This window comes from Arachis duranensis, chromosome 1 (genome assembly GCF_000817695.3).
Source record: "Arachis duranensis cultivar V14167 chromosome 1, aradu.V14167.gnm2.J7QH, whole genome shotgun sequence".
Lineage (NCBI taxonomy): Eukaryota > Viridiplantae > Streptophyta > Magnoliopsida > Fabales > Fabaceae > Arachis > Arachis duranensis.
The window spans coordinates 11,682,695-11,698,318 of record NC_029772.3 but is presented as its reverse complement, the minus strand read 5'-3'; the positions used below and the strand labels follow the sequence as shown (position 1 = coordinate 11,698,318).

The 15,624-nt window shown below is 35.1% G+C and overlaps 2 protein-coding genes and 1 non-coding gene across 6 annotated transcripts; 2 read left to right on the top strand and 1 right to left on the bottom strand.

Annotated features, from left to right (window-relative positions):
- Positions 1–3,965: 3,965 nt before the first annotated feature.
- TRNAK-UUU (transfer RNA lysine (anticodon UUU)) lies at positions 3,966–4,038 on the top strand. Its single transcript has one exon. It is a non-coding gene; the product is annotated as a tRNA-Lys (tRNA).
- Positions 4,039–4,365: 327 nt separating this feature from the next.
- On the bottom strand, positions 4,366–8,045 carry LOC107475678 (3-hydroxy-3-methylglutaryl-coenzyme A reductase 3). Its single transcript, XM_016095341.3, has 5 exons — positions 7,395–8,045; positions 6,635–7,121; positions 5,845–6,026; positions 5,389–5,735; positions 4,366–5,162 (listed from the first exon to the last, which is right to left on the bottom strand). The coding sequence occupies exons 1-5, from the start codon at positions 7,834–7,836 to the stop codon at positions 4,920–4,922; spliced, it is 1,701 nt and encodes a 566-aa protein (XP_015950827.1). The 5' UTR covers positions 7,837–8,045; the 3' UTR covers positions 4,366–4,919.
- Positions 8,046–8,637: 592 nt separating this feature from the next.
- On the top strand, positions 8,638–14,575 carry LOC107475699 (uncharacterized). Of its 4 annotated transcripts, none has more exons than XM_052254452.1 (9): positions 8,638–8,667; positions 8,785–9,556; positions 11,899–12,014; positions 12,116–12,211; positions 12,601–12,688; positions 13,409–13,493; positions 13,633–13,696; positions 13,780–13,869; positions 14,224–14,575. In XM_052254452.1, the coding sequence occupies exons 3-9, from the start codon at positions 11,904–11,906 to the stop codon at positions 14,320–14,322; spliced, it is 633 nt and encodes a 210-aa protein (XP_052110412.1). In that variant the 5' UTR covers positions 8,638–8,667; positions 8,785–9,556; positions 11,899–11,903; the 3' UTR covers positions 14,323–14,575. The 4 variants fall into 4 exon arrangements, with proteins under 4 accessions (XP_052110412.1, XP_052110415.1, XP_015950846.1 ...); XM_016095360.3 differs by lacking the exon at positions 8,638–8,667 and adding an exon at positions 11,514–11,590 and having other exon boundaries at positions 8,694–9,556; XM_052254455.1 differs by lacking the exon at positions 8,638–8,667 and having other exon boundaries at positions 8,689–9,556; positions 14,184–14,575.
- The last annotated feature ends 1,049 nt before the right edge of the window (positions 14,576–15,624 follow it).

Sequence of the window (15,624 nt, the reverse complement as noted above, 5' to 3'; positions counted from 1 at the left end):
TTGAAAGTTGCGTGTGTCACCCGAGGGCCGAGAGTGATTAAGGTTCACCCCTAAATACTTGCCCAAGTTCTGAACGAATATGATGGAGGACACTTCGATGAAAATCTCTTTTCTTGTTGCTGAAACATTCCTGGAGCATAGCGCTTTAGATTTCTCCACATTAACCTTCATCCCAAAGGCTTTGCAGAAATTTTCTAAAGTTACCATTACAATTTGAACTTGCTATTTTTCGGCTTTACAGAAAAGAAGCAAATCATCGACAAACATCAAATGAAAAATTTTTGGACCCCCTCTAGAAACCGCAACCGGCTTCCACAAGCCCTTATCAACTTGTTGATTAATAAAACAGGACAATCTCTCCATACACAACACAAACAGATACGATGATATAGGATCTCCTTGCCTAAGACCCCTGCTCGGAGTGAAGCTATTTAATCTATCCCCATTCCAGCGGATAGACAGGGAGGAAGCAGTAACACAACGCATAATCAAATTGACTGTCGGAGAAAGAAAGCCAAAACTCATAAGGGTTTGTTTCAAAAATCCCCAATCCACTCTATCGTACGCTTTCTCCCGATCAATCTTAAAGGCCAGGGTGCCTTTTTTTGACTTTGTCTTCTTCATGAAATGGAGAACCTCTTGTGCTACAATGATGTTGTCTGGAGTTTCTCTTCCCGGGATAAACCCTCCTTGAAGAGGCCCAACAATCTCTTTGAGATGGGGACGAAGTCTATTGACCAGGACCTTTGTTATAACTTTGTAAACCACATTACAGAGACTAATAAGTCGGAAATCTTTCATGGAAATCGGGTTTTCTACCTTCGGAATAAGAACCACAAGAGTTTCCATCATCCTTGGATCCATATCCAAACCAGAAAATGCATGACGAACCAAAGTCCAAACATCAAAACCAACAATCTCTCAGTATTTTTTAAAGAAGAAAGCCTAGAATCCATCAGGGTCCGACGCCTTAAAAGAATGCATACTGAAAATAGTCGACTTAACTTCTTCCAGAGTAACACTCTTCATTTATAACATTTAAACAATCTCTTAACTTGTTTATATTGTTAATTGATTAATTCTAACTAGGATAATGTTATTTTTAAATTTTTATTACTTAAATTTTATTTTACAAAAATATCCTTCAATAAATAATTTGTTTATTATGTTTACTAAAAATTTTTAATAATAATAAAAAATATATTTTATTAATGTATAATTCATTAGTAAATTTGTGTTCTATGAAAATATCTTTTAATGCAAAACTCATAAAATTTTGGTAAACTGCATAATAAAGGAAAAATGAAAAATTTTACTAAAGGTATTTTTCCAAAACGAAATTTCATTAAGAAATCATTGAAATTAACATTGATCTAGTTAAAATTAATAACAATATTTTAAAATGGATTAAATCAACGATTATTTAAGTGTTATAAGAGACGAAAATATATATTTGATATCTCATAAATAAAAAGGATAAAGTATAAAGAATTATTACACTAGCATTGAAATAAGGTGAATGCTATTATACCTTCTCTAAAATAAAGGGTAAATTATTCCTTGTGATATATACAGTGTTTATAATTACAATTAAGTTAAATGTTAACTATAACAATTAAGTATATATTCTCTATTTTTCTTTTTTTCTTTTGTGATTATTTAAATTTAGTTTAACACCACCGGTCTATGGTAGTGGTGGTGGCTGTCACCATTGAAAAATTTTTTTGCAATGAACTCACAAATCCATCAACAGGGTGCAAGTACGTATTCAGCTTGTTACACGTGTGACAACATTTGTGCTACCGAAGTACAGAGAATCTCTGCTACATAGGCGCAACTCCTTCCCAACCTCAGCGTACACCCACTACGCCTCCTCCATCCTCTTCTGTATGATGATAACATCCTTAGAGTTCACTATCCACAAAACTTTTGTCTCCTGAAAGTGATTAAATTCTTGTGCATAATTGTCACCTCGTCTTGCAAATCCTATTGTCTGCAATTGAATTCGACTTGATCTCCACCTCATCGACGACAATATCTTTAACCTCACGAGGATCCAAATTTACCATCCCTTAAAACTTGTATTTGACATCATCAACAACAATTTCTTTAACTGTGTTTACGACTTGAGAATCTAAAGAATATTTTCAAATGTCTTTATGACTTCTATCATCACGGATTATAGGTATATATCACAAGGGGTAATTTACCCTTTATTTTAAAAAGAATATCATAAAATTCACCTTAAAATAAATATTTAAAAAAATATATTAGTCAATCATATCAGCATAGTAGACCTTTATAATATTTCAAATAAATAAAAAGTTTAAAAAATTAAAACATAACTAGCTATGATATATAATATAAAAGTCATTACGCTAATATAACTGAATGAGACAGAGTAAATCACTAATCAGTAATTCTACTATCAGTTGAGGTGACTTTCTTGCATGGTTTTATCGGTTTGGTTTTTCAGGGTAAAAGAGTAAAAGACTACATACATACAATTTCAGCATTCCATAATAATATTCCTATTCCAAGATCCGTCCTTCTAATTAATAAAACAGTGATAATTATGTAACTGCCATTGTGACAGCACATTATTCATCATTATCTTCTTCTTGACATTGAAACATAACAAGATCGAACCCTTTTTAGTTCAGAGCATTCAATAAGAATTTATCCATATTTAAAATTCATACAGTAATAAGTGCTTTTTCATGTATAATGAGAATTGACATAACAGGCGACCCCATCTTGATGCAAGAAACCTAGCTTCGATATTGAAGGTGGTGAGTCATAGATTGGTAATATATTAATTGTCCTTTATGATCAAATAATAATATTGGTAGTTTAATTTCTTCCAAACCAAATAAACATCAAACACGTGCTCTCTTTATTAGCAGAGCCATGCATATTTATTAGTACCACGACTTTCATTTGCACCAGACTATATATATTATATATAGTTATCAGTCCGTTTCGTCATCTATTTATTTATATAGATTGGATTCATTAATTAATAATCTAAACAATGGTAGGTTCGAAGATTACAGTTATACAATTTTCATTTATTATTTTTACGAATATATATTTTTAATTAATTTCTATCATAGAATTAGAAACAGAGACTTCTGATAATACATGAAGAATGTAAGCATTACTGTATCGTGCCTACGAAATTGACCTGTTTATTCACGTTTATTATTACAGAGATAGAGCCTCTTATATTAAATAAACTAGCCTAAGTTTTTACCCATCACTTTTCAAAATTAGAGATCAGATTAGCTCATCAATAGGCATTGCTTTCCAAATTGTTATTAGATGTGTCAAACTAAGACATACAAGACTTTATGCCTATCACTTTTCTAGATTAGACGATTGCACTCATCACATTAATACTTTGACTGGTTATGCTAAGAAGATAGTATAATTTATACATACATCACATTATAATTTCTTGTTATATAATCTTTTGTGTATATTATATTTTTACTCATATATCATATAAGACGTGTAAGAAGCATCCTCTTACTGTGTAGTTGGATTATCGAACTACTTAATGATAGTGTTAGGTGTCTTTATTTAAGGATGTGCATCCAGACTGGTAGAGGACTCGTCACTTGAGTTCAGTCGTGATTTTCTTTTTTGGGTACAGGGAAGAACTAAAAAAACCAGAAAAGATAAAAGAAGTGACAAATTCAGCTAAAGTCTCCACATTATAATTATCTTTACATCCGAATAAGTGTTGACATATAATGATATAAATAAAATAATTATATAATAGTAAATGAAAATTAATTACTTCTGGAGATTTGGGGTTGGTTTCTGTTGCTAATCACTACAAATCGTCAGATCCAAAAATATTTTGGTTTAGTTTGACAGCGCTTTTTCAAATTGGAGCAGGTGGAAAAAAAATTTAATCTTACATGTAATTAATATTTAAACTTAATTTTAAATTAATTGCCGTCTTAGCTCAGCTGGTAGAGCGCGTGGCTTTTAACCACGTGGTCGTGGGTTTGATTCCCACAGACGGCGGCATAATTCTACTAAATTTAGTTGTTTATTTTTGGAAAAACAGTCAAGTAATCTATAAGACCTAATTTGATTTTCTATTATACTGATGTGAAAACATGTCCTCAAACATAATCTGAATTTGTCGATGCAAACACTATCCGATAGTATTAAATAATTGATACATAAATTTCACAAGCAATCAAACAAATAATACATAAGACCTAATTTGATTTTCTATTATTTATGAAATAAGTTGATGTAATTGATCTAAATCTTCCACCATAAGTCTATACTAATGTGAAAACATGACCTTAAACATAATTTGAATTTCCCGATGCAAACACTATCCGATAGAAAATAGAATTAAATAATTGATGCATAAATTTCACCAGCAATCACAGTTAGACCAATCTCTATCAGGCTAATAATATTCTGTATTCTGCGGCAGTTCTTGCTAAGTTTACAAATAAAAAGATGAGATTACAACGTACTGAAGACTAAATTATCACAACTTTAAGGCAGTAGCTTAAAACTAGAGAACAGCACCCAACACAGAAATAAATTACTTGAAGAAAAAAAGAATTAAAACTAATGCCAAAGGTGTAGCTGCTTCTTTGTTTTATCCTCCACCCATTGATTGAAGTCTCCTTTCTCCGTACAGCCTCAAAAAAATGAGACAAGACATCACATGGAGCACACACTCATTTGAATCTAATGCAGCCTGTGTTCTTTTTCTCTATTTGTGTCTTACCACATTATCTTGGAGACTAGTTGTCCATGACTTTTTATTTATCAACAGAAAGTAGCCCTTTGAATCTTACCTAGCTACTTTTTTTGGGCCAATATTAGATGCTTGGGCGGTTATTATTTTTCAAAACTAATCTGCTGTCATTGGTGTCATGTCATGATACAACATTTGTGATATTTCTGCTTGATCTGTTGTATTTCATGTGGCTCTTAACAAGCTGCCCAGCTGCGATTGCAGACATGAGTGAAAGCTCTCCGGCGAGGACTGAACCTGCTACTATGGCGGCCAGTAGCCTAGCATTTGCACCGGGGGTTTCTTTACTGGCGCCCTTGACTCCAAGTAAATTGAGGCAAGCTGACTGAGAAGCAAGTTGTGTGCCCCCTCCAACAGTACCCACCTGAATCATGAGACAAAATATAGATCAGACACAAAGGAAGTCTGATCTTCTCGTACCTTAAGAGAAAATTATATAACTGATATATGCAAGGAAAGATCAAATGTGCCAAATGGTACTATAACTTGTATTCAATAGAATTATAAAAAATGATGGATTTTTCCATTGAAGAATATTAGAAAAAGATATTCTAAGAGACCCTGATTTAAGACCTTAGAATTGATTGTACCTCAATGGAAGGCATGGTGACAGATATGTGAAGGTCCTTGCCATTGTTCACTGGTTCCATCATGGTGATGCAGTGGGAACTCTCCACATTCTGAGCAGGATCCTGACCAGTGGCTAGGTAGATAGCAGAGACAATGTTGCTAGCATGGGCATTGAACCCGCCAAGAGCACCAGCTATTGCTGATCCGGTAAGGTTTTTAAGCACGTTAAGCTCTACTAGGGACTCCACACTAGTTTTCAACACCTTCTTTATCACCTCTTCCTTAATGATAGCCTCGCAGACCACAGACTTACCGCGACCTTCAATCCAGTTGACAGCAGCAGCCTTCTTGTCCGAGCAGAAATTTCCTGGTGCAAGCATCAGGGTACACGGCAAGTTAGCAACTAGTTTAACTGTGACATAGTACGGTGTAGGTTTGCAAGTGAGGGGTGAAAAACACATAAAGGTCATGTTTACCAGAGATTCCAATAACTTCCATGTCCGGGAAGTCACTTTGAAGGAAATCAAGGACGTTTTGGACACCTTTGGAAACCATGTTCATCCCCATGGCGTCTCCAGTGCTGCAACGAAATCTAATGTACAAATTCTTGCCAGCAATATTAGGCTGAATATTCTGTAACCTAGCAAACCTGCTTGACCTGCACATACCCATTAAGCATTAATAAACCAAGAACAGTTTCATTGTTACTTTCAGCTTGCCATCCTTTATAACAATTGGTAAAAGCTCCACATAGGTAATTCCATGATCATCTTAGATACAAACTTACATTAAAAAATGTGAACACAAAGATTAGATTTAAGCAAAAGCATTTATCAATATCTAAATTTTACACCAACTTGACCTGCAACTAATATTTTTTGTCAGTTCTCAAACTTCAAAACAAAATATTAAGTTCTTTGCACCATTTCCCTAATCTTCACATAACAAATATGAAATACTCAACTCTTAGAAACCCGACAGAAAGCATCTTCTGAACCGATTGAATCATATAATAGCCATATATTATATTTAGACGCTTTCAAATTCAACATCAGCTTAACATTAACAACAAGCCAAAAACATTGCTAACATACCGATTCAATCTCCGGTTCAATTATTACTAAAGAAGGAAAGCATCAAATATTTGCCATAATTACCAATGAAACAAAAAATTGGACTATGCAGAACAATAAGAGACTGAGATAAGAACAATTACTTGAAAATGGATTGCTAAGAACAATAAGAGGATGAGATAAGAAAAATTACTTGTTGAAAACTACAGCTATAGACTCAAAGTTGAGAGGATCCTCCAAGTAGAACTTGAGCTGTGCAGCCCTCTTGGCGGTGGCAAACCGAACCACCGGTGCTCTTGTCATACCATCCCTCATGAGTACGGAGGTAGCCCCGCCTGAGGCATAGATGGCCTTGCAGCCTCTGTTGGTACTGGCAACAAGGCACCCTTCTGTGGTTGCCATTGGCACAGTATACTCTCTCCCATCAAGCAACAATGGACCTGCCACACCTACTGGAATCTGCACAAACCCTATTGGCATTTCACAGCATTGCCCCAATATTGACTCATAATCAAATCCTCCCACTGGCAAACCCTCCAATGACCTCCCTGTCAACCTCTGAACAGCCTCGCGCCGAACAACCGCCGCCCGGCGACAGTCTCCAAGCTTTGATTCCAGGGAATATGATGGCACAGAGCCTGAAACCACAGCCTGGATGATCTCCTCGTCTTCCGTTGACACTGCAACATAAAATCAAATATTAAATTAGAGCAATGCTACATAATCAAAATTATAAACCATGACTTAATTACCAGAAGTCCAGAATTTGTCAACATAAAAGGAGAATTGTACGCACAAAACGAGTAAAATTCATTTATACATCCATAACTAAAAGTAATACCACGACAAAATTTCTCATTGAAACAAATCTTATTTCAGCGTTGAAATGGTTTTTTGATTTTTCCTCCCTAGTTTTATAAAATTAAGAAGTAAAGAAAAAAAGGACAACTTACATGAATCCGAATCAGTCATAAACAAGACTTTAGCCGGAATTGGTGAGGGAATTACAGCCGTCTCTTCTGAGAGGGCAGCAGGACACGGCCCCGGCGTCCGGCCGTCCTCCTTGGCGATTATCTCTTCGTCAGAGAGATCATCGTCAACGGAAGCGCGTGAGAGACCGATGCCGAAGAACCTGAAGAGATACACGGCAGATGCAACGAGTAAAGCAATTGCAGCGGATTCATCAGCGGTTATGACATGAAGCGGGGTCGATGTACGGATCTTCTCGCGCCAGCGGTGGAGGAGAAAGTACGCGACGGAGAAGAAGGCTCCGAAGAAAACCGCGTTGGTTAGGTAAAGAGGGAAGATTGACGAGTCTCCAGCGTGCTTCTGGATTTTGAGTGATTCGCCGGCGGCAACGGCAGCTGCAGCGACGTGTCTCCGGCGAAGCTCCATTTTCCTTTCGGAAACTGATCTACGTTTGGGGAAAATGTAGATCAAGGAACCGAAGGAAAACAGAAACTCAGAAGCAGAGAAAAGAAGGGAAGGAAAAGTTTGGAGCTAACGGTTGAAAATGAAAGAAATTCCGAGAGTTCAGAGAGTGATTTATAGAGAGAGATTTTGGTGCATGGGAATGGTTTCATTGGTTTGGCGCGCTGCCTGTTCTTCACGGTGCCCACGCGTCCAACGTGCTATTGAATATCGATTATTCTTACTATTTTTCTCCCACTCTTTTTACAATTTTTTTATTAATTTTTTATTATTGATTTTTTTGGCTTTGTAAGGAAAATATTTAGTATTTGGTAAACACCAAAATGGCGTCGACAAAAATACGAAAAATGTCAAAAAAAGAAAAATAATTATCGCAAAATCTAGAACATTTGATAAAAATAACTTATCCTTAAATAATTTTTTTGTTGATTCAGGGTTGATATGATACCACATAAATTTGTTATGTAAGTATTTTTATTTCCTACAGGCTTTTCTGTCTATAAAGAAAGCAATCTAACCATTTGATTCTTTTTGTTAGTTTTAGATTTTTTTTGACAAGTCTGTATATTATATCTCTATTCTTAACAAAAATTTAAAAATTGTATATCTTTTTTGTTTTTTTGGTCAGGGACCCGGGCTACTAACGTGGCCCAGACCGAAAACAGAAGCCCATGACCGAACCCGACCCGACATTCAAACTTGCGTATCCCTCTCCTCTTGCAGCTGCTCATATCAAACTCTGTATTTACTGCATATAATCGACGAGGCATCACACAAATTTTTCTTGAACTCAACGTATGCTCCCAGTATCTCATCAATTCACTTATCTTGCCGATCTTATTAATTATTGCTTTCATTTTGAATAATATGCAGAATTTCTAATGGTGGTTGAATGCTTCAATTTAATTGTAGGTTCCCTACTTCTGCTGCGCTTTATGTTATATATACCGTCTTCTCTTCCAGGCCAGTATAAGTTATCCTCTTTGTTCACAACACTGATTGGGGTTCTGATTCTAAAAATCGGATCGGATCGGTCGGTCGGACCGATTCAACCGCAAACCGACAATAATAATGATCCGGTCAAACATGTAAAACGCAGATAAAAAAATCGTAAAAAATCGTTGAACCGGCCAAGAACCGGACGGTCAGACCGAATCGGATTCTGGCCGGTTTACACAAAACGGAAGCTCCTTCGTTTCTTTCTCCCATCCTCCCTCTCTTTCTTTCATTCAGAAAGAAATCACACAAACCCAGACAAAAAACCCTAGCACTGTAAGCCTACACCACCGCCGCAAGGAGTAGCATACTGCCGCCGTCCATCGCACTCAAAGTTCGCCATCCGTCCGTCTATCTAACTGTCCTCTTGCTCCAAGTCTTCAACCCCTGTTCGCTGTCACCGATCGCGGCTACTTCATCGAGCTCGGCGTCCGTCGTCTTTGTCTGCTCACCCGCGCTTCCGTCGCCGTTTATTTGCCGTTCACGTTCGCATCTTCGTTCAGCTGTTGTCTTCGTTCGCGTTCTTTGCCGTTCACGTTCGCTCGGCGTTCATCGTTCGCGTTCACTCGCCGTTCACCATTCGAGTTCGCATTCGTGTTCGTCTGGAAGCCACGTTGCTCTGCTTCAAACTCTGCGACCAACCCGCGGGCTCCACCTAGCCGTCGAACTGCTCTCTTTTGTCGCTGCCGTAAGTTCCCTAAACCTGCCACCAGACAATACACTCACACAACACCAATGCTCTGCTTCAAACTCTGCAACTTCTGATTTCTATTACAATAAGTAACTATTTGATTTGGTAGTGATTTGGATTTTTTTTCTGAATTGAAGTTACAATAGCTATGTTCTCTTCTCTATCACATTGATATTAAGCTTTGAATTCTCTTATTTCGTTTTAATTTTACGGCACTCAACATGTTTGATGAAATGCTTTAACCATATTTCTGGTTGGTTTTATAATTTCTAGCTTTTAGAAACTTAGTAGTTAGTAAGTTGATTGCATGTGAAATTAGAATAATTGGATCTTAGTAATTAGGAAATTTTAGCTGCACAAATAGCATCTTTGCAGAAAACATATTAGCATGATGATTCCACTTGCATTAGTGTTCTTCTGGTAAATTTTAACTGTAATTGTGAACTTGTTAATTTGCTAATTGTTCTTGTGTTGTTGTTTGTTGTTCTTCTATTACTTCTAATTTATTTTTGTTTTTGCTGTGATTTTCTGTTCTTGAACTTGTTAAGTTGATCATTTGCTAAATTGTTGGGCTGCTGTTGTTTTAATTTGCTAAATTGCTAGGTTGCTGCGATTTAATTTGTTAAATTCGTTGCTGTAACTTGAATTTGTTGCTGAATTTGTTGCTTCCCAGTTACAGAATCAGAACAGAATGCTCAGTCAGAGCTTGATTGATTGCCTTTGCTCACTGATTGTATTTGATGATAAATTTTAAATTGATAACTTTTAAATTTTAAATTTGCACTGCCTATCTTACTGATTCACTGTTCCTTCAGTGCTTTTTGTTGTTGTTAATCATTGTGACGAGCTTTGTTAAAATTTGCACTGCCTATATTACTGATTCACTGTTCTTTCAGTGCTTTTTGTTGTTGTTAATCATTGTGATGAGCTTTGTTAAAATTTGAACTGCCTATGTTACTGATTCACGGATTCATCCCTCTCGTCATCATCATCGGCATGAACTCCGAACCAAAACCCCAACTCTCTGGATAAAATTTCAACGAAAGCTGATTGGGACTTTTCTTCTACTTAAGGAATGAATCAGAATGATGAGGCCAAGTTGTGAATACACAAGTGTCAACGGACTATAATATATATTGAGTTTGTGACATTAGAAGGGTGTAATAATAACAATAATGGAGTCATGTTATTTGAATATTGAGGTTTAACATTTAAACTCTCAGCTTCTCAACCCTGTTTGATTCTTCATCTCAGGCAATTGAATCGAATCAACCAGGCCTTCTTCTTTTTCTTTTAGTTGATTCTTAATTTTTCTAATATATGTAACTTTCTGAATCAAGTGGATCAGATTATGTAGTTTTTTTTTTTTTATTTGGGATATTTTTGGAGACGCATTAGAAGAGCTATTTTGTTATTATGTTTGCTATAATAATATTCACATGTTGTGTATGCTTGTGATTGTTCTGTGTTTACATTTTCTTTTCAAGTCACTTGCTGTGGTTGTTCTTTGAGTTAAGACTTTGTATTTGTGTGTGTGAGAATGTGTGATAATGTTGAATGATGTTGCATCTAGTAGGAGTTCTTGGAGTACCCTTATCTTTGGTCCTTTATAATTTATTATTTTATTTTAAAACGATTTTTTTGGTTGAACCATTGGTTGGACCGGTTGAACTAATGAACCAGTAATTAAAGCGGTTTGATGACCAGTCCAGTTTTCAGAACCTTAAGTAGCCTTGCAAATCTCTGGAGGAAACATGCTTCTGTATATTCCAAATTCTATGTTCATACAATGAATTTGTGTTCCGTTTGGTCTTGGGCCATGCATTATTATACAACAAGTGCTTTAATGGGCCATGATGACCCAATACTTGCCCATCAGACAAGCCCAATAACCCACAATCTGAAAAAAACTTCACTGAAACCTTTGTCGCCGCTGAATTGGGTTTCGTTACAGCTGGCTTCAGTAGGAGTTCTTCGTTGCCGCCGTCTGCTCCGCCACAAGATATCAAAGCGTCCAAGTCACCACTTCAGGTTTTTTACCTGAAATCATTCTTCTGCTGCTGAAACCTCCATCATTTATAAATTTCTATAATCAGTTAAAAAATGTAACTTAGTTTACTTGACAAGTAACATGGTTAGTTTACTTAACAACTAACATGGTTCAAGTGTTTCGTGAATTCACTGTTCGAATTGTAATTTTTGAATTTTGTTTTTTCACTTTTATTTAATACCGTGATGATAAATTGGAAAAATTCTCATTTTCATACGTTTTTTTCCCCTAGAGTCTCACCCTTTTTTTTCATCCATATGAATTTTTGTATTTTCTTCTATTTGTTCAGTCTCAATGTTCTATCTTAGCAAGATTGAACACACATTGCCATTGCCTGCTCCTCAGCTAAGTCGTCCAATTCGAGAAGCTATACACACTGAACTTGAGAAGCTTTTCTTGGATAAGGTTTTTCTGCTTCTAATGTTTTCCATTCCCCTTTTACTCATGTGCTCTTCATTTGATAATATTTCACCATGATTGGTTTTGGTTTTCTGCAATCATTTCAGGTTATTGCAAACTTGGGCCTCTGCGTATCTGTCTATGATATAAAATCCATTGAGGGTGGATTTATTTACCCCGGAGATGGTGCTCCAACTTATACGGTACAAGTTCTCACGGCTTGCTTTTCTGTTTTTTGACTCTTTGTCCTGAGATTTGAAGTTCAACATGATCACAGTGTGAAGTTGAATGCAGGATTTTATGTTTAATATTTTTTTTCCATGAATGGTTTTTAACTTTGTTTGTTCAAGTTTTGAGGCTTAGATTATGATATCCAGGCACAATAATGTGAATATGCCATTTTTTTACACTATGTTCCTTTGAGAATATTTGAGGACTTAAAAGGTTGTGTGTATTTTTAGCTATTGTGTTTCCAATTTCCGTATTTCTTGTATTATAAACTGAAATTTTTCGACGTCAGAAGTAGGGATTCTGTGTGTGATTGTTGCTGTCAATGCAATAACTTTGTTCTGACTTCTGATATTCCTGGCAGGTAGTGTTCAATTTGATTATGTTTCGTCCATTTGTTGGGGAGATTATGACTGCAAAGCTTCTTTCGTCTGATGCTGATGGCTTAAGATGTATGTCTTAGATTTCAGTTGCTTTCTTGATTTTAATTTTCGCTTGACTTAATTAATTTAGTTCCATTTTACTTCTTTGTTTTATGTTATTGATGGATAATGGCCATGCTTATCAGTGCATAGTTCTGCTTCATACATCTATTACATGAAGGCTGCAGCATAATGAGTTTTTCTTTCTTTTTTTTTTCTTTTTTTTTTTTAAAGTTCTTCTACTCTTTTGATCACAAAGGGTTTACATGGTTGGAGTTCTTTTTCTTTTCTTTTTTATTTTAATAAAAGTTTAAGATAGTTGCTTGAAGGTTGTCTTAAGGCTTCTCTTATTGATGAATTTCATGATAAAATATTTTGCTACTACAAAAAAAAGAGTATGTGATTACTGCTCTGCCTTGATGTCTCTGCTTGTCGTTTTGTCCATGCTTATTTTTTGTGAGCAAAATCAGAGTCAAGTGTAATTTAGTTGAAACTCAAAGCATGTCAATATAATGTAAGGAAAGTTTGAAAGACCACAAGAATGACATAACCATACAATTGCTTGCTAGCAGAGCCGATTTTTTGTGTTTTCATTTCTATATTGTGACTTGTGACACCGTCAGCAGCCCATTATTTGTGTATATAACAACACCATCCAATGTTTGCATATCGTGAAAGATTTAATGATTGTCAGATGTTGCTATGCTTAAAGATTGTTCATGCTTAGTAAGGCTGAATTCGTGGTTGCAGTATCACTTGGATTCTTTGATGACATTTATGTTCCCCTACAGCACCTACCCAGCCCAAATGAGTTTAAGGCTGAATCAAAAAATAGGTGTCGTTACCCTTACCTAATTTTTAGTCTTAACAAATAGTATATTTGCTTGCACTCCTTTCTTCTTTTTAAATACTGTAATCCATCCTATTAGATGCAGATTTATTAATGTGCTAATATATTGTTTTTGAAAGTACAGCACAAAAGGAACATGGTATTGGAAATATGAGGAGCAGTCATATCCTGTTGATGATAGCGATATGGTTAGCTTTCTTTGCCTTTAATGTTAACTGTATGCTTAAGAAACAATATATATGCGTTAAAGTTTTGGCTTCCAATATGGCAGATCAAGTTCCGCATTCAAAATGTGACTTATCCTTCAATCCCAGTTGAACAACCAAAAGAGTCAAAGCCTTTTGCCCCTATGCTGGTCACTGTAAGTTAGCTCTTTTTTCTACATGAGTGAGATATTGAGACATATGGCTTTTGAATTTTGTGCAAAATATTTGTTTCTTGGAGTCATTATGTTAAAATAAACTGTGGTAGGGGATGTGTACTTTAGAGGGTATGTTTGGTTGTCGGATGAAAATGGGGTGTGAATTTTCATGTATGAGCTCTATGCTAAGGATCAATTAAACCAACCAAGTTTCCGACCCTGGGAATGGCATATTGACAAAGTTTGTGGGGATGCTTTTAAAGTCATAGTAAACGTGCATTATCTAACTAAAATGGTGGTGGTTATCAATTCAGATTTTTGAAAAGGTGACTTATGGCGGCATCTATTTTGTAGGGATCAATAGATCATGACGGACTGGGCCCTGTTTCTTGGTGGCCTGGGCAAGAAGAGGATGCGGAAGAGGAGGAGGAGGAGACAGCGGCAGAGGAGTAAATGTGACTATTTTGTTTAATCTTCAATACTAGGCTTATATAAGAAACAGGTAGTTGATAGGACCTTAGATTCATTCTTGGATGATTGCAACTCAACAACACTAAATATGCTTATTTGTTCAATTCCTTCTGATATGTAATTTTTCGTTTGGGTGTTGATATGTAAATTATTTCATGAAACCATTGTTTGCCCGTTTATTTTTTACCTGAATTACTTTTCACATGCAAGAAGAGGAAAGTGTTTATTGAGTTTATTCATATCCTTCATACGTGAACGAAACTAGTTCCAATTGAACTTTTGATATCCATATTCTAATATGTATAATTTTAAAATTCCGTATATTCCTATATCATAAGATGTTGTATATATATATATATAAACACATTCTTCGTTTAATCGTTTATACCTAACTAAAATTTATCAAGTAACAATTTCTGAAAAGTGAAAAGTCGTAAACTACTAAGCCAAGGCTTTACAATTCGGTTAATGGTGAGTGGTTGGGTAGTTGACATGGAGTTATATAGGTTAAAATTATCAAATCTTAATTCTATCAGTCTAAGTAAATTACACTAATGGAGAATATATTTTGGCTAGGTAATCTTAGAGACAACATTTGTTCTATATTTAAAAATAGGAGAGTGTTAGGTAAACAATGATCATCTTGAACAATATGGACAATTATTAATCAAATAAAAATATATTACATCTTAATTTAATGCTATTAATTAAATTTAAGATTAATTTACTCTTTTAATCCTATTAATTCACATTGTTCACACATTGTTCAAAAATATTGTTGGTTAGTTATAATTTTCCTTAAAAATATATACTGATTCACTAAAATTTAAATATGATACTTGCTGTCTTTAATTTTTTCAACGAGATATTGACTTTTCTTATAAAATCATAATTGTTTATTTTTCAACTTTTCATTTTCTTTGGAAAAAAACTTGTACTATTTTAATTGATGGTTCTTTTATCATATATACATTTTACTACTTTAATTTAAGAATAACTAAATTTTTTTACATGTTTTACTTTATGAACATCTCCAGTCTCCATGTTAAACTTATGAGGAGCTTATTCTTGTTCGTGAAAAAAAAAAAGGCGCAAACATTTGTTATTTTTCAGTAATTAAAAAAGGAATTATTTTGTTTTATTTTTTGTAAAAATGGCTTGATGAATTGTTTATGTTTTCGCCTTAACTCCATACTCCATGGTGAGTTAAACTCACTCTATTTCTATTCTGATTCCGATCTGCGTTAATCGCCAACCAAAAAAAAAAAATGGAAGAATATGAAG

Excerpts from the sequence above, each read along its gene's own strand:
- LOC107475678 (XM_016095341.3), bottom strand. The coding sequence starts at position 7,836 with ATGGAGCTTCGCCGGAGACACGTCGCTGCAGCTGCCGTTGCCGCCGGC. Across the intron at positions 7,122-7,394 it reads TATGACTGATTCGGATTCAT|TGTCAACGGAAGACGAGGAG; the intron begins GTAAGTTGTCCT and ends TTTATGTTGCAG. Across the intron at positions 5,163-5,388 it reads TCACCATGCCTTCCATTGAG|GTGGGTACTGTTGGAGGGGG; the intron begins GTACAATCAATT and ends CTCATGATTCAG.
- LOC107475699 (XM_052254452.1), top strand. The coding sequence starts at position 11,904 with ATGTTCTATCTTAGCAAGATTGAACACACATTGCCATTGCCTGCTCCT. Across the intron at positions 12,689-13,408 it reads TGATGCTGATGGCTTAAGAT|TATCACTTGGATTCTTTGAT; the intron begins GTATGTCTTAGA and ends TCGTGGTTGCAG. Across the intron at positions 13,697-13,779 it reads CTGTTGATGATAGCGATATG|ATCAAGTTCCGCATTCAAAA; the intron begins GTTAGCTTTCTT and ends CCAATATGGCAG.